This window comes from Heterodontus francisci, chromosome 13 (assembly GCF_036365525.1).
Source record: "Heterodontus francisci isolate sHetFra1 chromosome 13, sHetFra1.hap1, whole genome shotgun sequence".
Classification (NCBI taxonomy): Eukaryota; Metazoa; Chordata; class Chondrichthyes; order Heterodontiformes; family Heterodontidae; genus Heterodontus; species Heterodontus francisci.
In genome coordinates this window covers 120,189,830-120,212,594 of record NC_090383.1, presented here as the reverse complement: position 1 = coordinate 120,212,594, position 22,765 = coordinate 120,189,830, and the positions used below count along the sequence as shown (strand labels likewise).

The window sequence follows — 22,765 nt, the reverse complement described above, 5'->3', positions numbered from 1 at the left end:
TGTTCTACGTCTCTGAAGATCGTTTCAGTCTATAGGTTGAACAGTTGGGGATGTACACATCCTTGACACACTCCTCTTTTGATTGGGAAACTATCTGACAAGCCGTTATCAATTCTCATCACAGCTGATAGAGTCCAATATCGATTCGGAATTATCCTTTTATCATTTCTGTCAATTTCTAGTTGTTCAAGCACTCCATTATTTTGTGATGGTAGGCTCTATCAAATGCCTTCTCATAGTCTATAAAGCATATATACACATATATATATATATCAAGTGTAAATGAGAGTGAATTCTCCCCACAGCTTGTTAACAAATACATGAGAATCTTCACAAATCAAATGGAATGGGAAGAAATCTGTGTGTCTGTCACACGATGGTGCATTGGCACATTGCCTCTTACTGATGGTACAGGAGATTGTGAGCTCAATATTGGCACAGAGTGTAAGGTCTTGACAACATGCAAGAAAATCTCCTAAAATATATCTCTCCTTTAGTGGATTAAGTGTATTTTTTATTCATTTGTGAGATGTGGACGTCACTGGCAAGGCCAGCATTTGTTTTCCATCCCTAATTGCCCTTGAGAAGGGGGTGGTGAGCTGCCTTCTTGAACTACTGCAGTCCATGTGGGGTAGGTACACCCACAGTGCTGTTAGGAAGGGAGTTCCAGGATTTTGACCCAGCAACAGTGAAGGAACGGCGATATAGTTCCAAGTCAGGATGGTGTGTGACTTGGAGGGGAACTTGCAGGTGGTGATGTTCCCATGCATCAGCTGACCTTGTCCTTCGAGGTGGTAGAGGTCGTGGGTTTGGAAGGTACTATCAAAGGAGCCTTGGTGAGTTGCTGCAGTGCTTCTTGTAGATGGTACGTACTGCTGCCAATGTAGATTGAGAGAGAGTAAATACTTAAAGTGGTGAACGGGGTGTCAATCAAGAGAGCTGTTTTGTCTGGATGTTGCCGAGTTTCTTGAGGGTTGTTGGAGCTGCACCCATCCAGGCAAGCGGAGAGTATTCCATCACACTCCTGACTTGTGCCTTGTAGGCAGACTTTGGGGATGCCATACTTGGTCCAACGCTGCCTTGATGTCAAAGTCAGTTACTGTCACCTCACCACTGGATTTCAGCTCTTATGACCATGTTTGGACCAAGGCTGTAATGAGATCTGGAGTCGAGTGTCTTGAGCGGAACACAAACTGAGCATCAGTGAGCAGGTTATTGGTGAGTAAGTGCCACTTAATAGCACTGTTGACAACACCCTCCATCACTTTGCTGATGATTGGCAGGAGGCTGAAAGGGCAGTAATTGGCTGGGTTGGATTTGTCCTGTGTTTTGTGCACATTTTCCACATTGTCGTGTAGATGCCAGTATTGTAGCTGTACTGGAACAGCTGGGTTAGGGGTACGGTTAGTTCTGGAGCACTGGTCTTCAGTACTATAGCCGGAATGTTGTCAGGGCCCATAGCCTTTGCAGTATCCAGTGCCTTCAGCCATCTCATGTTACCACATGGAATTAATTGAATTGGCTGATGACTGGCATCTGTGATGCTGGGGACCTCAGGAGGAGGCCGTGATGGATCATCCACTCAGCATTCAGCAAATGTATTGTCATGAATATATGTAAAGAAAGACTTGAATTAACACAGCAACCTTCATGACTTCAGGACATCCTGAAATGATACACAGCTCATAAAGTATGTCTGAACTGTAGGGAACACAGCAGACTATTTCTGGCACAGCAAGATCCCACAAACAACAATATGGCAATGGCCAGATAATCTTCCCATAGAACCATTCTCATCCACCTCAGAGGGTAAACAGGACCTCAGTTTAACATCTGATGCGAAAGATGGCACCTCGGACAGTGCAGCACTCCCTGGGAGTGTCAACAACAACAACTTGCATTAATGTTGTGCCTTGAACACAGCAAAGCCTCCCAAGGCACTTCACAGAGGTGTTATCAAATAAAATTTGACACCAAGCTACATTATGAGATATTAGGACAGATGACCAAATGTTTAACCAAAATTGTAGGTTTCAAGGGGCATCTTAAAGGAGGAAAGCGAGGAAGAGAGCTAGAGAGTTTAGGGAGAAATTCCAGAGCTTAGAGCCTTGGCAGTTGAAGGCATGGCCACCAATGGTGGAGTGATTAAAATCGAGAATGTTCAAGAGGTCAGAATTGGAGGAGCACAGAGGGCCGTTAGCTGGAGGAGAATAAAGAGATAGGGAGGAGCGAGGCCATGGAATGGGATTTAGAAACAAGGATGAGAATTTTATATTCTGATTAATCGCATTCTGAACATCGGCCAAGAAATGGGACACCAGAAGACAAGGCTATCTGAAAATGCACTCCTGTATTTAAGGAGGTTTCTGTTAAAGGCGGTAACACCTCTGCTCAAAGTATGGGAAGAACAATTGCAGAAAACATTGGTCACCAGTATCTCACAGAGTCACTTCGGAGCAAGAGAAAAACCACACAAATACATCCAGACAATCCGAATATTTTATTTTGTGGGTGAAATGCAGAGGGGGAGTTGATGTGATGAATCCTTCAGGAATATATCCAACTGTATTTCACACACAGACTGATGAGGAATTCCGAGGAGAGGCGAGGTGAAAGGTGAACAATTCCTGACTGAAAAGCTGCAATCCTTCGCTGCTAACATGTCCTCAGAATCACCGGGGGAGTCGAAAGAGAGGCAAATATTTTCTAGAATATGCTAAGTCAATAAATCGAAAAGTATCAAACGGTTTATCTGCAAATTACTGCTTAATGAACAGACTTTGTTATTTTACAACTTTCCAGCCACATATCCATATTTTTAAAAATGATTATTAAGTTTATTTAATATCCATTTTCATGAAAACATTGATAAAAATGATGCAGTCGGGGAACGGGAGAGTTGGGGATTAACGTGTGAGCTGAGTGTTAATCTCTTGTGACTGGCCATTAAATAACTTGCACCTTGTGTATTTTCCTGTGTTGCTTGGGGATGGTGGTCAGTGAAGAGAGTTGCTATGAGTGGCTCCCCCACATTGAAGCTCTAACTTATACTCCTCTCCTCTCCCCACTTTACACAGGGAATGTTTCAAATCATTCCCGCCAGCCAAGGAGGAAGGAACAGTCCAAACGTTCCAAGCAGGCAGGCGATGATAAATATCCAAAGAAAGATCCGGTCAATCACCATGGCGACATACTTCCAGTCTTCCTTTACCTAAAAGAGAAGAGGAGGGGAGGGGGGAAGAGACAGAAAGGTAAAGCTGACCAGGTTGAGAATTTCTTTCCAGTGCATGATGCCAATGATAAATCCAGCCACGAACTGAGGCGTGCCCTGGTCTGGGGACGTTTCCACGTTTCCTGTCTGTAGTGAGAACATTTCCAGAACCAACTTTCCCCCTGAACCAGAAACCAGGTGTAGCATTCCCATCCCTCGCAGGCAGATCTTAGTGGAAAAGGTAGCATATACTAGGCACATTCTTTGGGAGACAGTCCACTCACACTATCCCTACTCTATGGAGGGGAATTTGCAATGTACTGGATTAGTTACAGTTAGGAAAACCATAGAGAATTCCATATAGAATGGCCAATTTAGCAAGATTGTCTTGGATTCTCCAGGAATTAAAGATTAATCTCTCAGACACTACAGCCAGCGAACCCGAAAGAAAAATCACAGGCAATTTGTGCTTTTCTCTTTGCAGCCATATTACATTGAAATGCATCAAATAAACAGCACACAAATAGGCCATTCGGCCCAGCTGGACTGTGCCAGTGATTATGCTCCACATGACTCTACCTCACCTCAGCATTTCAGCATATCTTTCCATTTCCTTTCCTTCATTTACTCGCCTGGTTTCCTTCTGAAAGCATTAAAGCTGTTTGATTCAACCATTTCCTGTGGTAGTGAACTCCGCATTCTAACCACTGTCTGAGTAAAGAAATTTCTTCATATTAAATTAGGAGCAGCACAGTGGCGCAGTGGTTAGCACCGCAACCTCACAGCTCCAGCAACCCGGGTTCAGTTTTGGGTCCTACCTGTGCGGAGTTTGCAAGTTCTCCCTGTGACCATGTGGGTTTCTGCCGGGTGCTCTCGTTTCCTCCCACAGCCAAAGACTTACAACTTGACAGGTAAATTGGCCATTGTAAATTGCCCCTAGTGTAGGAAGGTGGTCGGAGAATGGTGGGGAACATGTGGGCAATAATGTAGGATTAGTATAAATGGGTGGTTGTTGGTCAGCACAGACTCGGTGGGCCGAAGGGCCTGTTTCAGTGCTGTATCTCTAAATAATAAATAAATCGCTAACCAGAAAAAGCAAACATCGAGCAGAACTTTCTCTGTGGCCCATTCTTACAGCATTAAATTTACTGCAGAGTATCTCAGTCCTTAACAGCACCAGGAATACAAATTCCAACCAGAGTTAGCATTCCTACCTCCAGATTTGAATGAGTGTTAAATCAGGGGTTCTCAACTGGGGATCCACAATTCCCGAGGGGGTCTGAAAGAAGGTTTCAAGGGGTTCACCAAATTAGACTGGGAACTCCGATGCAAAAAATGTCACCCCAGAAGTGTGACTGATGACATGAAAATCAATAGCCGAGGCAAGCTGACCTGTGCACGCACAGTTGGGAGTCCTGAACCTTGCAGTTTTAACAGGTCCATCTCGATGGGTTTCAATGACTGCTACCCAGCTGCCTGGGTTAGTTCCAGTGGCAATGGATTTCCCTTCACCCTAGCAAGCCCAAAGGACACACTCAAGACGGCTGATTGCAGCCCTGAGAATTTATTAGCATGAAAGCATCTTCCGCCTTCCTGTGTCACTCCGATCAGCAAAGATGCAGCTGGGTACTCGCCTCCTGAACTCCGGAAGCCCTTTCACTGCCATTGACCTGGAGGAAATCCAAAATTCCTCCCCAAAGTTACTATCAGAAAACCAGCCCCAGTAAACCTGGTCTGGGAGTGGATTCACCGTTTACCCCTTCCCTTGTTTGATCGGAGTAAGTGCAATCTTTTTTTATTTTATTCATTCATGGGATGTGGGCATCGCTGGCTAGGCCAGCATTCATTGTCCATCACTAATTGCCCTTGAGAAGGTGATGGTGAACTGCCTTCTTGAACCGCTGCAGTCCATGTGGGGTAGGTACACCCACAGTGCTGTTAGGAAGGGAGTTCCAGGTTTTTGACCCAGCGACAGTGAAGGAACGGTGATATAGTTCCAAGTCAGGATGGTGTGTGATTTGGAGGGGAACTTGCAGGTGGTGATCCCCCCGTTTAATTCCCTCCCACAACCCATGTACACTGTCCCCATCACTGACTCTATCCCCCCGTTTAATTCCCTCCCACAACCCATATACACTCTCCCCATCACTGACTATCCCCCCATTTAATTCCCTCCCACAGCCCATATACACTCTCCCCATCACTGACTATCCCCCCATTTAATTCCCTCCCACAGCCCATGTACACTCTCCCCTATCACTGACGCTGTACCCCTGTTTAATTCCCTCCCACAGCCCATGTACACTGTCCCCTATCACTGACTCTATCCCCCCATTTAATTTCCTCCCACAACCCATGTACACTCTCCCCATCACTGACTCGATCCCCCCGTTTAATTCTCTCCCACAACTCATGTACCCTGTCCCCATCACTGACTCTATCCCCCCGTGTAATTCCCTCCCACAACCCATGTACACTCTCCCCATCACTGACGCAATCCCCCTGTTTAATTCCCTCCCACAGCCCATGTACACTCTCCCCTATCACTGACTCTATCCCCCCGTTTAATTCCCTCCCACAGCCCATGTACACTCTCCCCTATCACTGACGCAATCCCCCTGTTTAATTCCCTCCCACAGCCCATGTACACTCTCCCCTATCACTGACGCAATCCCCCTGTTTAATTCCCTCCCACAACCCATATACAGTCTCCCCATCACTGATTCTATCCCCCCGTTTAAATTCCTCCCACAGCCCATTACATTCTCTCCTATTATGCAACTAAACAGTGTTTCCACTGCACTCTGGCGAGTTATGTCAGAGGAGTGTGAGTAGCTCCGAGGAAATTCCCCACCCATGTCAACATTGAAGAATGGGTGAGACAGATGGCTGAAGGAAAGGAAATAAAGGGATATGAGATCAGGACCTGAGACCTGCTCCGTAATTTCATTTAGATCATGGATGTTCTGTATCTCAACTCCATTTCCTAATCTTTGCTCAATATCCCGCACTGTTACCCAACAAAAATCTCTAACTCAGTCTTAAAGCTCCATCTGGCCCGACAGCAAGTTGTTTCCTGATTTTACTCCTGAATAGCCTAGCGTTAAAAGCTCTTTAAGATTGTGCCCCCTTGTTTTGGACTCCCCGTACCAGATGAAATTGATTCTTTGTATCTGCCCTGCTAAATATTTTAAACATTTTAATCATCTTGACGAGGTCACCACACAATCTCCTAAATTCAAGAGAATACAAGTCAAGTTCATACAATCACTCAAGTGGAGGATAAACACCAACACGGAACTCTGGGATGAATGACCTATTTTCATGTTGTCATTTTGATGTGTTCAAGTGTAATTCTCCATCAAACCCACAGGATGCTGGTCTACCCCACCTCCCAGATCCCCCCCCTCCACCCTGATTGTCTCTCCCCCACCTCCTGGACTTTACCCTCTGGTAGAGCCAGACAATCTCACTCACTACCCTCCCTGCCTCCCCCTCCCCACCCCAGGACCGCTGAGGCAGTGACTGGGGCTCAATGCTCACTCCCTGGTTGTAACTGAGACTGTTGGAACAGTACCTCGCAGTCCTATCATCAGCCTCATTAGGTGCAAGCTTAGAACACAGCACCTTCTGGGTGGGGTCCAATTTCTAGGCACCAGTCTTTCTCTCTGACCTACTCTTTCAGTCCACTGTCAATTAAGATTAACACAGGATAAAAATAATGGTTTGAAATCTGTTTCCAAAACCTCTCCTCTTTATAAATGTCCACGTATGTTGATCTGAATAGGAATTTCCGTCATTCACAAACAGTAAATATTTTCCATTAATATTCAACCCAAACTAATCAATGATCTTGACTCCAACAACTGATTGGAAAAGATCCAATTTTGAGCTTTGTAACCTTCACATTAAGCAGAGTGCTGAAGCTGAATGGTTACTTGATGCCATTACATTATATGACTGTCTCTCCCCCCGTGCCAGCTGTACATTGCTTTTACGAGATGTGTTATAGTCTCAATAAAGTGGGCACCATGCGAATGGGAATTCTAATCAGAGACTGATGTTCAGGACTGGGGATGTGACTAGTGCAAGTTAATAGGACAAAGGCAAAAATAAAGGACAAAATGAAAAATTGGAAAATGAAATCAATTCCAAAAAAAGTAAAGGAAAAAAAACTGTAACTGGTGGAAATCTAAAATGAAACCAGAAAACTGGAGAAGAGAGAGCAAGATATGTTCTGGGGAAAAGCTCATTATTTTACTGCAGTCTATTTCTGGACTCACTGCGTATCTCCAACAAGCCTAGTGATGCTTTAGAGGAGATCATCGGTTTGCAGTGTGGTTTGATTTGGCCTGGGAGGAAAGCTAATTCCTGAGTATTACATTGCGGCAAAGACACAATTAACGAATACTGGAGGCAGTGAGCCGCTGTTTTACAATTCCCAGAACCGAGCTCAGGATCACCGCTCCCAGAACATGTTCATTCAAATGCAACGCGGCACTTCAACAGAACATAAGAAACAGAACTGGACGAAGCCATTCAATAAGATCATGACTGATCATCTAGTTCAACTCCAGCTTCCTACACTATCCCCATATCCCTTAATTCCCTTAGTCTTGAAAACACAGAACAATTGAGCATCCACAGTCTCTGGGGGCGAAAAAGAGGCCCATTTGTTTCAGCCCTGTGTTACATGCTCTGAGTCAGGTGCCAAATTCTTTGGATGTTTTTGCTCTTGGCCTCACTCCAAAGTGTTTATGTCCCCACACAGATCCTGCCCCAAGAACCCTTTCACCACATGTGAGACTTGTCCGGGAATATCCGTCCAATATAGTCACTCCAGATCCTTGCCCACATGTACTGGGTAATTGGTAGCAGGAGGCCCTCTATCATCCTTTATTTCCCTAACCCAGGGCTGATGTAGCCAGGTTTCCTGCTCCTGCAGCCATCCTGGCTCAGACGTGAACAGAGCAGGGTCCAAGAATGTAACTGGGGTTCTCCCCATCGCTGAGACTCAATTCCCCATTGGCTGCTGCATTACCAGCTGAGCCACAGAGGGGCGCCACTCAAAATTACCCAAGGTTACAAAAGGAAGAATGCTGAGAGTGTGAGTGAGACCCAAATACCCACAACCCCCCTCCCACAGAGACCCTCCCCCATAACCATAACATCATAAGAAATGGGAGCAGGAGTAGGCCATTCAGCCCCTTGAGCCTGCTCGACCATTCAACAAGATCATGGCTGATCTGATCGTGGTCTTAACTCCACTTTCCTGCCTGCCCCGTATAACCTTTGACTCCCTTGCAGATCAAAAAAGCTGTCTAACTCAACCTTGAATATATTCAATGACCCAGCCTCCACTGCTCTCTGGGGAAGAGAATTCCAAAGATTAACGACCCTCTGAAATGAAATTCCTCCTCATCTCTGTCTTAATCCCCAGCCACCACACCAAAACCCTTCTCCAACCCACTTCCTCACACCCCCTCTCCCAAACTATTACCCCAGCCTCTTCCCCATACTCCGTCCTCACAACCCCTCCCTACACCACATTCTTCACACCTCACCTACACACCCGCTCGCCAACACCCCATCTCCTCAAACCCTCCTCCACTTCCCCTCCCAATCCCTGCTCACAACCCCTCCCTCACATCCTTTCCCCACACCCCCTCCTCCTCTTCCACATCCAAACCTACCCCCTCAACCCTCCCTTCGTAAGGGGGGTGCCAGCCTCATATAACCCCTCACCTAACGCCATCCCCAAAGCCCTCCCCATTGTGGGCATTAGCGCCCCCCCCCCCCACATGTTACCCCAGGCCCTCACCCCACACCCTCCTCTCGCACATCCCGAATCCTCCCGCACAACTGCTCTCTCAGAGTAAGCACCAACCATTCCCACACCCTTCCCTGCTGAATGGGACATACCCTCCCCAACCCCCTCCTCCTCCCCCCCCACACCCCCCTCCCTAGCATCATCAGCAATACTTACTGAAAAGTCTGCATCCTCAGCCCGGAGATGATTGGCAATATAATGCACCCCCTCCAATGCTCGGATGATGCTGGGAGAAAGCAGCAGGTTGGATTCTGCCTCAGCACCATTATTTGGACTGATTCTCTGGCCATGATTGGCTCCCCCTCCTGTGTACTTGTTGGGCTCCTGATGACACTGGCAACCGTGACTGTGCAGACCCATTGACCTGGGATGGCACAGCGGCAGGCTGAAGCGGGGGCCCTCGGGCTCTATTTGGGAGCAGCACTTGGACGGGCCGAGTTTCATCTCCAGCAGGCTGAAGTGATTGGCGAATGTTTCTGCCTTGGGTCCCGGTCTCTTCATAAACAGCCAGCGGGGGATGAAATCCAGGAAAACCTTCTTCACCCACCTGGGCATCTTGTGCGTGTTGGGCGAGCGGTGATGGACGTTGAGAACAAAGACAGTAATGACAATGGAGAGCGTGACGAAGATCATTGTGAAGAGCAGGTACTCGCCAATTAAAGGGATGACAAGGGAGGTTGAGGGGATGATCTCTGTTATAAGCAGCAGGAAGACAGTGAGGGACAGCAACACCGATATACAAAGAGTGATCTTCTCTCCGCAGCCTGAAGGTAGATAGAAAACCAAGACAGTTAAACAAGAGATGAGCAAACAAGGGATGATGAGGTTAATGGTGTAGAAGAGAGGGAGTCTCCTGATAACGAAGGAGTATGTGATATCAGCATACACCTCAGAGCAGCAGTCATACTTCTTGCCATTGTAAATGCCCACAGCATTGACGATTGCCCACTCGCCACTCTCCCAGTAGTCCTTGAGGTCTACATTCCTGCCCATGCTTCTCAGATCGATCTTGGACTTATCGTGTGTCCATGAGCCAAATTTCATCTTGCAATTCTGCTGGTCGAAAGGAAAGAATGTGACATCGATGCTGCAGGAACTCTTGTAGATGGCTGGGGGCACCCACTGAACCCTACCCGTGGAGAAGAGGTGAGCCTTTGTCATATGTGTCACAGCAAACTCCCCATCTGCACTGGAACAAGAAACATGACAGGTTTATACAGTGGCAAAGACCAAGGAATAAGATATCAGTGAGCCAAGGCTAGCACTTTAACTTTTGAATAATTAATTAATCCTTGCCAGACATAATCTATCCATCTCCCTCGAAGATGCAGTCCTTGCAGTTTAGACAATCAATTTGAATTAATGAGCAACTAACTCTGAATTGATTAAAATGACAACAATCTAGATGGTCTGCTCCCTGCGATAAGTGTAGGTTTGGAGTACTTAGTACACGGTGCCTTGGGTTAATACGCAGCTGCCACTGAGTCAACTATCCCCTATCAAAGCTGATCTCTGCATATCAGCAAAAAACACTAACAAGACAAGTAGGTGCATTAAAATCAAATGGAATCTTTCTGTCGAACAAGTGTGAAATCTCTCCAGACATTTCCCATCAAACCATGAGGAAGTAATGACTTGCGATTTTTAAAAATCCTTTCTCAGGATGTGGGCTTTGCAGGAAAGACTAGCATTTATTGCCAATCCTTAGTAACCATCAACAGATTTGTCACTTCAGAGCATAGTTAAGAGTCAACCACATTGTTGTGAGAACAGAGTCACACATAGGCCCCGACTGGGTAAAGATGGCGAGTTTCCTTCCCTAGACAACATTAATGAACCAGTTGGGTTCTTATGACAAGCCGACAGTTTCGTGGTCACTTTTACTGAGACCAGCTTTTTGTTTCCAGATTTTTAAAAAAATGTTCAAATTCTCAAACATGGTGTGATCAGAACACCCTTTTTCAGGATTATTCGTCCAGGCTTCAGAATTTCTAGACCAGTAACATAAATCCTGACACTACCTGGCTGCCTCCTGGCCTACTGAGAGTTACAATGAAAGAGGAGCAATCGTAGTCACTTCGAAGCATCGGTGATTTCCTGGCAACAGAGCAGAGGACTGACAGTTGAACCATAGCCTACAACAAATGGTTAATCTGCCACATGGTAAACCTGGCAATTCGACTGCCTGGTAAAAAGAAAGCTCAGATCATCACGACGCTATGGCTACAGGCATTTGCCAGCACTCTCCAATAGTGTCATTCCCTGGCTGTACCTTATAACATACAAGAAGTAGGAGCAGGAGTAGGCCATTCAGCCCCTCGAGCCTGCCCCGCCATTCAATAAGATCATGGCTGATCTGTCCCAGGCCTCAACTCCTCTTTCGGGCCTGCTCTGCCTAACCCTCGACTCCCCGAGATTTCAAAAATCTATCTACCTCCTCCTTAAATACATTTAGTGACCTAGCCTCCACAACTCTCTGAGGCAGAGAATTCCAGAGATCCAGCACCCCCTGAGAGAGGAAATTCCTTCGTATCTCAGTTTTAAATGTGTGCCCCCTTATTCTGTAACTATGTCCCCTAGTTTGAGATTCCCCCACCAGTGGAAACATATTCCCAACATCTACCCTGTCAAGCCCCCTTAGAATCTTATATGTTTCGATAAGATCACCTCTCATTCTTCTAAACTCCAATGAATAAAGGCCTAACCTGTTCAGCCGTTCTTGATAAGACAGCCCCTTCATCCCAGGAATTAGCCGAGTGAACCTTTTCTGAACTGCCTCCAATGCTAGTATATCCTTCCTTAAATACGGGGACCAAAACTGTACACAGTACTCTGGGTGTGGCCTCACCAACACCCTGTACAGTTGTAATAAGACTTCCCTATTTTTAAATTCTAACCCCCAGCAATAAAGGCCAAAATTCCATTTGCCTTCCTAATTACTTGTTGCACCTGCATGCTATCTTTTTGTGTTTCATGCACAAGAACACCCAGATCCCTCTGTACTGCAGTATTTTGTAGTCTTTCTCCATCTAAATAATAATCAACCTTTTTATTCTTCCTACCAAAGTAGATTACCTCACACTTTCCCACATTGAACACCATCTGCCAAGTTTTTGCCCACTCACTTAACCTATCTATATCCCTTTGCAGATTCTTTGTGTCCTCATCACTACATGCCTTCCCACCTACTTTTGAATCATCAGCAAATTTAGATACACCACACTCTGTCCCTTCCTCTAAGTCATTAATATAGATAGTAAATAGTTGAGGCCCTAGGACCGATTCTTGTGGCACCCCACTAGTTACGGCTTTCCAACCTGATAAAGATCTATTTATCCCGACTCTCTGCCTTCTGTGTGTTAGCCAATCCTCAATCCATGCCAACACATTACCCCCAATACCCTGAGCTCTTATTCTGTGCAATAACCTTTTATGTGGAAGCCTTATGAAAATCCAAATCCACTACATCTACCGGTTCCCCTTTATCCAGTCAGTTTGTTACATCCTCAAAGAAGTCTAACAAATTTGTCAAACATGATTCCCCTTTCATAAAACCATGTTGACTCTGTTTGATTGCATTATGTTTTTCTAAATGACCTGCTATTTCTTCCTTGATAATGGACTCTAGCATTTTCCCAATGACTGATGTTAAGCTAACTGGTCTATAGTTTCCTGCTTTCTGTCTCCCCCCTTTCTTGAATAGGGGTGTCACATTAGCGGTTTTCCAATCCGCTGGTACCCTACCGGAATCCAGTGAGTTTTGGTATATTGTGACCAATGCCTCCACTATCTCTGATAGCATAGATAACCCTTGTACACTGTGGCTGCAAATTACCGTGTATGGTAACATCAGAGACAGTGAACTTAACCAGACTGGTATCTGACACGTTGTACCGACATGCACAGAATTTCCTGGATGAGGGGATTTCCTTGCTTTATGGGGATTTTGCAGGAGTGCATAGCTGAGGCAGAAGGTCAGCCATGATCTTATTGAACGTTGGAGCAGACTTGAAGAGCTGAATGCCCGAGTCCTGTTTCTGTTTCTTCAATTCCTACAAAATCAAAATTCTGCGGATGCTGGAAATAAAAACGGAAAATGCTGGAAATCCTCAGCAGGTCAGGCAGCATCTGCGGAGCCTCATTGGTCCTCTGTGTCAGCTGGCCTGAATACTGGCTACGTGACTCATATCTTTACTTGCACTGATATCAGGAGGAGCCCTTGAGACATTGGCACAGCCATTGTAGAGGGAGAGCATGTGGCCTGCCCTAGACAATAGTCTGCTCTTATATTTTATAGTCTAGTCCAGACCAAAATCAAACTCTACCAGTCCATTGTCCTTACCACCCTGCTGTATGGCACAGAATCCTGGGTCTGTTACTGGGGCAACACCAAAGCTCTGGAACGCTTCCACTAAGACACCTGAGTTCCATCATGAGAATTCAATGGCAAGACAAAATCACACCAACGTCAGTCCTCCATCGTTTTTTTTTCTTTTTTCTTTCTTAGTTTTGTAGAGGGAGCTTTACTCTGTATCTAACCCCGTGCTGCACCTCCCCTGGGAGTATTTGATGGGGACAACGTAGAGGGAGCTTTACTCTGTATCTAACGCAATTTTTTTTTTCTTTTCTAGGTGGCCTTTATACCCCAGGCCCCTTTTATACCAATCCTCCATTGTGCTGGGCCCAACAGCATGGAGACCACCTTCCAGAAAATTCAACTTCGATCAGCAGGCCACGGCTTCCCCATGGATGATTACGGAATCCCCAAGCAGCTCTTCTATGGGGAACTGCCTCAGGGCAAATGACTTCAAGGTGGTCAATACAAATGATATAAGGACACCCTAAAAAACAGCCTTACAACAACATTGCAGACCACCTCTCTTGGGAAAACACTGCAGCTACCGGCCCACATGGATGCAAGCACTGAAACTTGGTTCAGCATGTTTCGAGGACCATCTACACCAATCTCACAACATCTGCCGTGCCCAGAGGACGGTCAGAGGTGGCACAGCTGCAGAAGTTCCCCAGGCACCAACACCACCAATATGAACTGCCAGTTCTGGGAACATCCATGCAGATCCACATCGGACTCTGCAGTCAGGAGAGGACACACAGAAAAAACAATGGGTCTATCACCTTTGGTATATTTTATACATTTTCCATTTTCTAATTAAATCAAGTAGGTGTTGCTGTGAATTTAGACTCTGAAACCATCCAACATCTATTACATTTACAAGGATCTATGCCAGTCAGATACTCTCTGTCAGTCACTCTGACGGACCTAGTGAGGTACACATCACATTAAAGATTAATTGTGAGACAATGTAGAGGGAGCTTTACTCTCGATCTAACCCTTTATTTTAATAGAGGGTCACGTGAATCTAACCCTTTTTTTTGGTTTCTTTTGTGTAGAGGGAGCTTCACTCTGTATCTAAACCCATTTTGTTTTTTTTTTGAAGACAGCTTTTATATCCCAGGCCCCTTTTATACGCCGAGGGGGCCTTTATTCCCCAGGCCCCACCTTATATACATTTTATAAAATAATTTTATTAAAATCGAATAAATAAAACAAAACAAATTAAAATGCCATTCTCGGCATTAACGATGCACTCCAGTCCCTACGGTGTCCACCAGTCGCGGATGTCCTCAAGCATACCGGCGGACACCGCATGCTCCTTCTCCAGGGACACCGGGTGCGAACGTAACCTCAGAAGAGGGGCAGGCAATCAGGTTGGACGGACACCATGACAGCCCGCAGCCTGGACCTGTGAATTGCCACCTTGGCCAGGCCCAGGAGCAGACCGACGAGGAGATCCTCCACCCGGTCCACGCCCCTCCGCACCGGGAGCCCAAAGATCAGGATTGTGGGGCAGAAGTGCAGCCAAAACCTGAGGAGCAGCCCCTTCAAATACTCAAAGAGGGGCTACAACCTCGCACACTCCATATATACATGGTACACGGACTCGTCCAGGCCGCAGAAAGTACAGGTGGCCTGGGAGTCCGTGAACCTACTTAAAAGTCTATTGCCCTGCGCAGCACCCTCCATCCCAGGTCCCCGATGTAAAGGGGAGGACTCCCACATAGAGAGACCTCCATCGGGGTTTCTCCTCTCTGCCAGATGGCAACACAGACTGCCACGATGTGTCCGGGCAGCAGACAAGGGCGAGGAAGTGGAGAGTGTGCAGGAGCAGCCCATCCAAGAAACCCCTCTGCGCCATGTGGAATGGCACGGAGGGCATTTCCAAGAGGTGGCTCAAGTTGTGCAGGACCGGCTTCCGAGGAGGGTTTTGGGGCCTGGGTCCGATGACCAGTTCCGGTCAAGCGTGGATCAGCTCTGCCAGGAGTGCTCTGCTCTCCTGAACCCCCTTGTCAACCACAGTGAAGGGCGTCCCAGGGGCTTCGGCTATTCCTCCGCCCATCGGTCCGTCCCCAGTGCTGGCCGCCCAGACAGCCGAGGCGCTCTCCTCCACCGGTGGGGGAGCACCCTGACTGGAGGCGACCATGTTCCAGACTCTGAATAGATCCCGGTAACAAACAGGAACTCCTTCAGAGAGGCGCAGCTACTGTCCTGATTATGATTATGATTAGATTATGATTAGAGATACAGCACTGAAACAGGCCCTTCGGCCCACCGAGTCTGTGCCGACCATCAACCACCCATTTATACTAATCCTACACTAATCCCATATTCCTACCAAACATCCCCACCTGTCCCTATATTTCCCTACCACCTACCTAAACTAGTGACAATTTATAATGGCCAATTTACCTATCAACCTGCAAGTCTTTTGGCTGTGGGAGGAAACCGGAGCACCCGGAGAAAACCCACGCAGACACAGGGAGAACTTGCAAACTCCACACAGGCAGTACCCAGAATCGAACCCGGGTCCCTGGAGCTGTGAGGCTGCAGTGCTAACCACTGCGCCACTGTGCCGCCACTGCCAGGAGCTGCGTTTTGTCTTGGAGGCAGTGCCCTGGCGGAAAAAATATGCCGCCAGTGCACACCATCTGGGAGGATGCTCAACGTACAGGTATCTCTGCAGGGTCCAAAGTCGGAGTGTCGCAGCCTGGGTGCAGACGCACACCAGCGACTGGCCGTCCTCCTCGATCGGGAGACTCAGGACCGTGGCAGAGACCCAGTGTTTCCTCTTGCCTCAGAAGAAATCGACGAGCTTCTTCTGGATCTTGGTGGCAAATGCAGGGGGCGGGGCCAAAGTGACAACAGCATGGAGGCCACCAGTTGGTTTATGACCAACGCTCGGCCCCTGTAGGAAAGCACTCGGAGCAGTCCTGTCCAGCGCCCCAGCCGAGTGGTGACTTTTACCTCCAACTCCTGCCAGTTCGCCGGCCAGGCTTCCTCAGCAGGGCTAATGTGGACTCCCAGATGGAGGAGGTGCATGGTGCTCCACACAAACGCTGTTAACTACTCCAGTAGGGAGTCCACCCACCACTGACCCACCAGAAGTCCGGAATATTTCTCCCAATTGATCCTCGGGGAGGACACGGCAGAAAAGGTCCGCTGGCAGTCATCCTCCGCATGTCAACGGGATCTGTGACCGCGAGGGGCACGTCATCGGCATAAGCCGAAAGGACGACCCACATGGCCAGCCCGCACACAGCCAAACTCGTCAACCTCCTGCAAAGCAGGCACAGGAAAGGCTCCACACAGATAGTGTACAATTGGCCGGACATGGGGCATCCCTGACGTACTCCTCTCCCAAAGCGAAGGGGCGCAGTCAAGGACCTGTTAACTTTAACCAGACACTCTGCGGCAGCAGAAACAGGGTTAGAAGTAGACTCTGAAAGGATATTGCTACAAAGATACAACTGGAACAGAGGAAACTTGAATTTGATGAAACAGAAAGAGAGAAAGAGAGAGATAGAAAGAACCTTCCAGAAGGAGTGCAAAGAAAAAGAGAGAGGAGAGAGAGAAAGCAAGAAAGGGGAGAGAGAAAGAAATAGCCTTCCAGAAGGAATGTGAAGAGAGAGAGCTAAGACGAGTTGAGTTAACTCGGGGGTGACAGAGTAACCCCAGTGGAAGCATGGCCAATATGGAGGAGCGTAATTCAGGATTGGGTACAGAATTGTTAAAACGTTCCCAACTGATCTCAAAATTCAATGAGGGAGAAGTGGAAGCATTTTTTGTGTCTTTTGAAAAACTGGCAAGGCAGTTAAAGTGGCCAGCTGAGGCTTAGACTCTCCTGCTACAAAGCAAGCTAACCGGACGAGAGTTCATCCAGTTATGAACTGACAAAAAATGTTATCCTCGGGGCATATGAGTTAGTACCTGAAGCCTATCGCCAAAAGTTTAGAACCTTTAAGAAGCAAGCTGATCAAACTTAGCTGGAGTTTGAGAGAAGTAAGCAGCTGGCTTTTGACCAGTGGCTGAGAGCTCTTAAAGTGCAGCTCAGCTATGAGAATCTCAGAAAAGTAATTTTGCTCGAAGAATTTAGAAACTCTCTCCCACACTCCATAAAGATACATGTAGAGGAACAGAAGGTTCATAGAGCCCGGCAGGCAGCAGTTCTGGCTGAGGAGATTGCTCTCATTTATAAGTCGGTTTCCCAGGGGAAAGCTTTCCTAACACCCCCACAAATCCGTAAAGAACAAAGGATGGGAAGGTAATAGAAGCCCAAGCAGTCCTAGGAGGGAAATAAAAGCAGGAGACACAGGGGACCCTCTTCCAGCCAAAAAGAAATGTGCTGTAAGTAGGGGTGAGACCCAGAGACCTGTGTGCTTCCATTGTAATAAGGCAGGGCATCTAAGAGCTGACTGCTGAAAACTAAAGGGAAAACCTGTAGGGTTAATCAGGGCACACCCACTCAATGAAGGAGAAGGGACCCTGATGGAAAGCACAGCAGAACAAGCTGTGGCTTTAACTGCAGTAAGAGTGAGACCCAGGAAGCTTACTACTGCAAGTGCAGGAAAATTTAATAGGATTCCTGAAGGATATCAGTGTTTTGTGTCTGAAGGGAGAGTAACCCCATATGCCTCGAGTGGGGCAAGAAGCCTATAGTAACCCTCAGGGATACAGGGGCCACTAGATCCCTTTTATGGGAAAAAGACCTGAACTTTCCCCCAGAGAGTGCAGTAAACACCAGAATGGTGGTGAATGGTATTGGAGGGCAGTGTATGTCTGTACCTGTACACCGGGTGCACCTGGAGTGAGACCTAGTTTCAGGACTGGTGACTGTAGGGATTGTCGCTAGTTTGCCTGTGGACAGGGTTGACCTACTCCTAGGTAATGATCTTTCAGGGCAAAGGTGGTAGCTTCCCCAGTAGTGAAAGAGAGACCGCAGGAGGTCAGAGAGACAGGGCAGTGGCAAAAGACGGTCCCCTGCAGTTTCCCTGAATGTGCAGTGGATCAGGCCATGATCAAACCAGCTCCCCCAGAGGAGACTGAATTGGCACTGCAGGCAAATGACCATGAAGTCTGTCTGTCTGAGACTTTCTTTGGAAAGTTAGAAGACCCAGGGAATGGATTAAATGAATCTTCCCTAGTTGAGGCTCAGTGAGCTGACCCAGTATTGAGAGAGTTAGCACAGGCTGCCCAGTCTGAAAGTGAAGCAGAGGGAGTCCCTGATTGCTACTATTTAAATAATGAAGTACTGATGAGGAAATGGAGTTCTCCTCACACACCTGAGATTAAGGGGTGGACAGTGCTTCACCAGGTAGTGGTGCCGCAGAGATACCAGGGAGAAATATTAAGAATGGCCCATTAGATTACAGTGGCTGTACATGTCGGTATATGAAAAACCAAAGCCCACATAAGACAGCAGTTTGACTGGTCAAAACTCCACAAAGACGTGGTGGAGTACTGTAGGAGTTGCCACATGTTCCAGGTTGAGGGGAAACCCCAAACTTACAGTGAAACCTGCACCCCTAAGTCCTATATCAGTGGTTGGAGGACCCTCCAGCAGAGGTCTGGTGAACTGCAAGGGACCCCTGCTGAGAACAAAAGGGAACAGACAGGTACAAGGCTGGCAAAAGGTTAGAAAGGAATGCGGGGAAAAGGACAAAGAGGGCAGGTTAAAGGAAGTCTGGGAGGAATCCCAAGTGGAAACCCCTACTGTCCAGTCAGCCAACCCTGCAATATTTGAAAAGTTAGACCCCACATCCTCCTATGTAAATGCAGACACTAGAAGCACCCCATCAGAGTTGCTAACAGCATTTACAGGAACCTAAAGAGACAAAGAAAGTCCTCAAGAGGGCAGGGAAACCGTGAGGGTGATGCCTCACCTAGTCGAGGTGCTGCAGGGGAGTGCAATAGAATCTGGGCAAATACCTGCAAGCAGGAGTGTCCCAGAGGACAAAGGGAAAATGAGCAAGGAATCCTCCCTTGCAGTCAGGAAAAAGGGGAACCAACCATCCCCTAAGGTGAAAAGTCCTCGCCTGACTCGTCAAAGCACTGAAAGAGAGTTCAGAGAGGAACCACCCACTGCTGCCGCCAATGAGCAGAATTCCAACCTAGGGCTAATTAAATCTAACCCTCTTCCTGCAGATCTCAACAAGAACAAAGACACCCTCGGCAGTCATGGAAATGTGCAAACTGAAAAACTTCCCCAAAAACCAGATGTTTATTGGATTGTCAAAAAGGGCAGTTAAAGCAGCACTGCTACCCAGAAAAGACAGGCTGTAACAACTGTTAGGATTTCTGAATTAATGAGAGACATGCATGTGTGTTTCCCTAAACTTATCTTCTCTCTGGTTCCTTTTAATGAAATGCTCTTTTAACAAAATTGCATTCCATTCGCTAGGTGTGGAGGTGGCATGAAGACCCTCACCTGCCAAGAATGAGACATATTAATTTCATCATATGATCATTAATTTTAAACTGTTGCTGGAGTGAAGAACTGACTTGTTTAAAGAGATCACCAGACATTTGGCTGGAGGACATTTGCATACTAAGAGACAGTGCTTGGAGAGACAAAGGACTATTCCCTAGTCCAATTAACCCAAATGGATTTTGATCACCAGAAATTGAACATGTAAGGAAGCGCATTCCAGAGTCTGCTAAAATGATAGAATCCACAAATGCAGGAATGGTTAAACCTGCTGGTCACATGACTAACCTGCTGATCCAAGCTTTTTGAACTAGACACAGGACAGTTTTGAAAACAAACTGCAGATCGCAACCGAACCTGGAACAAGAAAGCACTCTCCTGGCTGGCACTCTCCTGCTTTTGCACAAGCCTCTGGACCCACTGAAGACATGCAAACCACAAGAGAGAAAAGGCTCCTACATCAAAACAAGTTAAAGTGTGCACTGAATCCCAACTAACAGCAGGACCTACCAGCAATCAAAGACTCCACATTGAACTCAAAGGTCCGTAAATAACTACCAAATATTTCCTCAAACTTTTCCCCTTTATTCTTTCTACTTTTTCTGTCTCTAACTGTATGTGTGTTTATCGCGTATGCATGCTAGCATGGTTGCTTCGTGTATTTGTAGTCGTTAACTGAATTAGAATTTAAGATTAATAAACTTCCACATTTCTTGTTTAAATCTAAGAAAACCTGTCTGATTTCTTTGCCTTACAATTGGAAAGCAGTGAACAAGGATTCATTGAGGGGGGAGCTAAAAACATGGTGTTTTAAAAAATTAAACCCTGTTACAGTTAAACCAGGTAAAGGCTGAGAGGGAACCCCAGACCCCTTCTCACCTGGTCATAGCACTCGCCATGCAATTTATTGTCATGTAGTTTATTGGGGATTCCCAGCATTGAGCTGCAGCGATGTCATCAAGCTGTCATATTAAAGAATTTTCACAGACAGCAAACCAAGAAATGAAAAGCACTAATAATAATCATTTTGTAAACATTTAACAGCAAGCGAAATAAAGATTGGGACATATACATGAGGTTAAGATAGAAGCTGAAATAGCATGAAAAAACTTTATTTTAAAAAAATTATGTTTTAAAATGTAGTAAGCCATCATAATGGAAAAATTTAACAAGATTCCATTATTTTTTCCAGGTCCTGATCAGTCATTCTGCAGTACCGATTACTAATATTCCCTTAAAAACCCAGTTACACCTCATTGAACAAGGCTTAAATTTTATAGGATTTCGAACAATGATATTCACATGGAAATGGGGATCTTCCCACCAGATCAATTGATTTTAAATTTTTGTTGGCTGTGGGAGGGGTTGTTCAGAACTCAGTGTGTGGTGGAGCTGTGAATGACAGAATTCAACCTCAGGATTTCTGCGTTAATCTTCCCCTGCACTAAATTCTGAAGTTGTGGTTAGGTTCAGAGGAGTAATGAGGGTGAATGCTGACTATTCATGGCCAAACCTCCACTCCCCCACCCCCAACTCCTGTTCAAATTTCAGGCCCTTGTTTGCACACTTTAATGAGATTTACTCCGATCTTCCTCCAAAGTTAGACTGGCTGATTAGGTGAATCCACAAGGAATTTCACCCCCGGTGAAGTTGTAAGACTCACTTGTTGTAAAGAACAATGTCCGGAATCCAGATCATCTCAGATGGAACACGGATTGAAGTAACATTGTCAAACTCCACAGGATCCCATGTGAGTTTATAGTCGTACCATTCCTGGAAAAAGAGGAAATCAGGAATACTGTTGGTGCAATGAGGAGCTGTTACAGTGCAAGAAAAAACCTGGAGGGACAAGTACTGAGTGTGGAGGTGAAGGTTCACACAAAGGGTTAAAGTTCCCAGAGCAGTTGCTCAGTTATAAATGATACAGCCAATCATATTGAATGCCCAGCCCAGTGAGATCATCCACTTAGAGCATCCCAACATCTCAACTGAATGTCTGTGACAAAGAAATAAAGTGTAATTAACTTTAGAGGAATCTTCACATCAACATTAACTGGAATTCACAGATTCAGTTCCTGCTTTATTGGCACTGAAGTTAAGGCTGTGACCCATCAGCTCTGAAAGGTCCTTAACAACAGCTCCATCAGATCCCCAGTCAGCATGATCCGAGCTGGATAAGCAGCTGGAATCTTGGTGTATGCTGGCTAAACACCAGCAGTGCTCTTGCACACACCTGGGAGCCCCCAAGCCTTGGCTCCCACCAACCTGTGTTTAAAGGCTGTGAATATGACAGTGTGGGATGTGTCCCTTTGGGGACTTGCTCTGGGGCTTCTCGGGCATGGGGATTGGTTCCTGCTCCTGGCAGGCTGGCCAATGAAAATGTTAGGTGGACAATGAGGAGATGCCACTAACCAACCTCAGACACTCCAATGGGTCAGAACCTGGCCCTGGGAATCTTACCTTGATACAATAGACTCACCTGCTTGAGCCACACGTTGGTTGTCATCATCTGGTTTTTCTCATCCTATTCCAAAGGGGGGAAGGAAATGACAATTAACCACATCTTCTTAACCAATAAACCAATAAAGCAGCTGAGTGAATGGGGAATATTGGATCAGAAAATCCCCCTCTGGTGTGTTGGTGATCAGATCCTAACTTGTACATTGCCCATTATTTTCAGGAGGCATTAAACAGTTTTGAAACAGTTACCTTATTGCATGCTAATCAAAGATATGAAGACAAACTGACATTTCTATAGCACCTATCACCACCTTAGAACGTCCCAAAGCACTTCATAGCCAATGAAATACTTTGTAGTCACTGTTGTAATGTCGGAAACACGGCAGCCAATTTGCACACAGCAAGATCCCACAAACAGTAACGTGATAATGAGCCAGATAGTCTGTTTTTAATAGTGCGGGTTGAGAGATAAATATTGAC

At 46.4% G+C, this 22,765-nt stretch overlaps 1 protein-coding gene across 3 annotated transcripts in view; it reads right to left on the bottom strand.

Moving 5' to 3' along the window:
* Window positions 1-2,487: 2,487 nt before the first annotated feature.
* The window catches only part of chrna2b (cholinergic receptor, nicotinic, alpha 2b (neuronal)), a 34,599-nt gene continuing 14,321 nt past the window's right edge, over window positions 2,488-22,765 (bottom strand). For all 3 annotated transcript variants that reach the window (XM_068045621.1, XM_068045619.1, XM_068045620.1), the window contains exons 4-7: window positions 22,305-22,349; window positions 21,489-21,598; window positions 9,198-10,230; window positions 2,488-3,211 (exon numbers count right to left, since the gene is read on the bottom strand). In XM_068045621.1, the coding sequence (XP_067901722.1) occupies window positions 3,086-3,211; window positions 9,198-10,230; window positions 21,489-21,598; window positions 22,305-22,349 (1,314 nt within the window). In that variant the 3' untranslated portion in view covers window positions 2,488-3,085. The remainder of the gene's footprint in view (window positions 3,212-9,197; window positions 10,231-21,488; window positions 21,599-22,304; window positions 22,350-22,765) is intronic.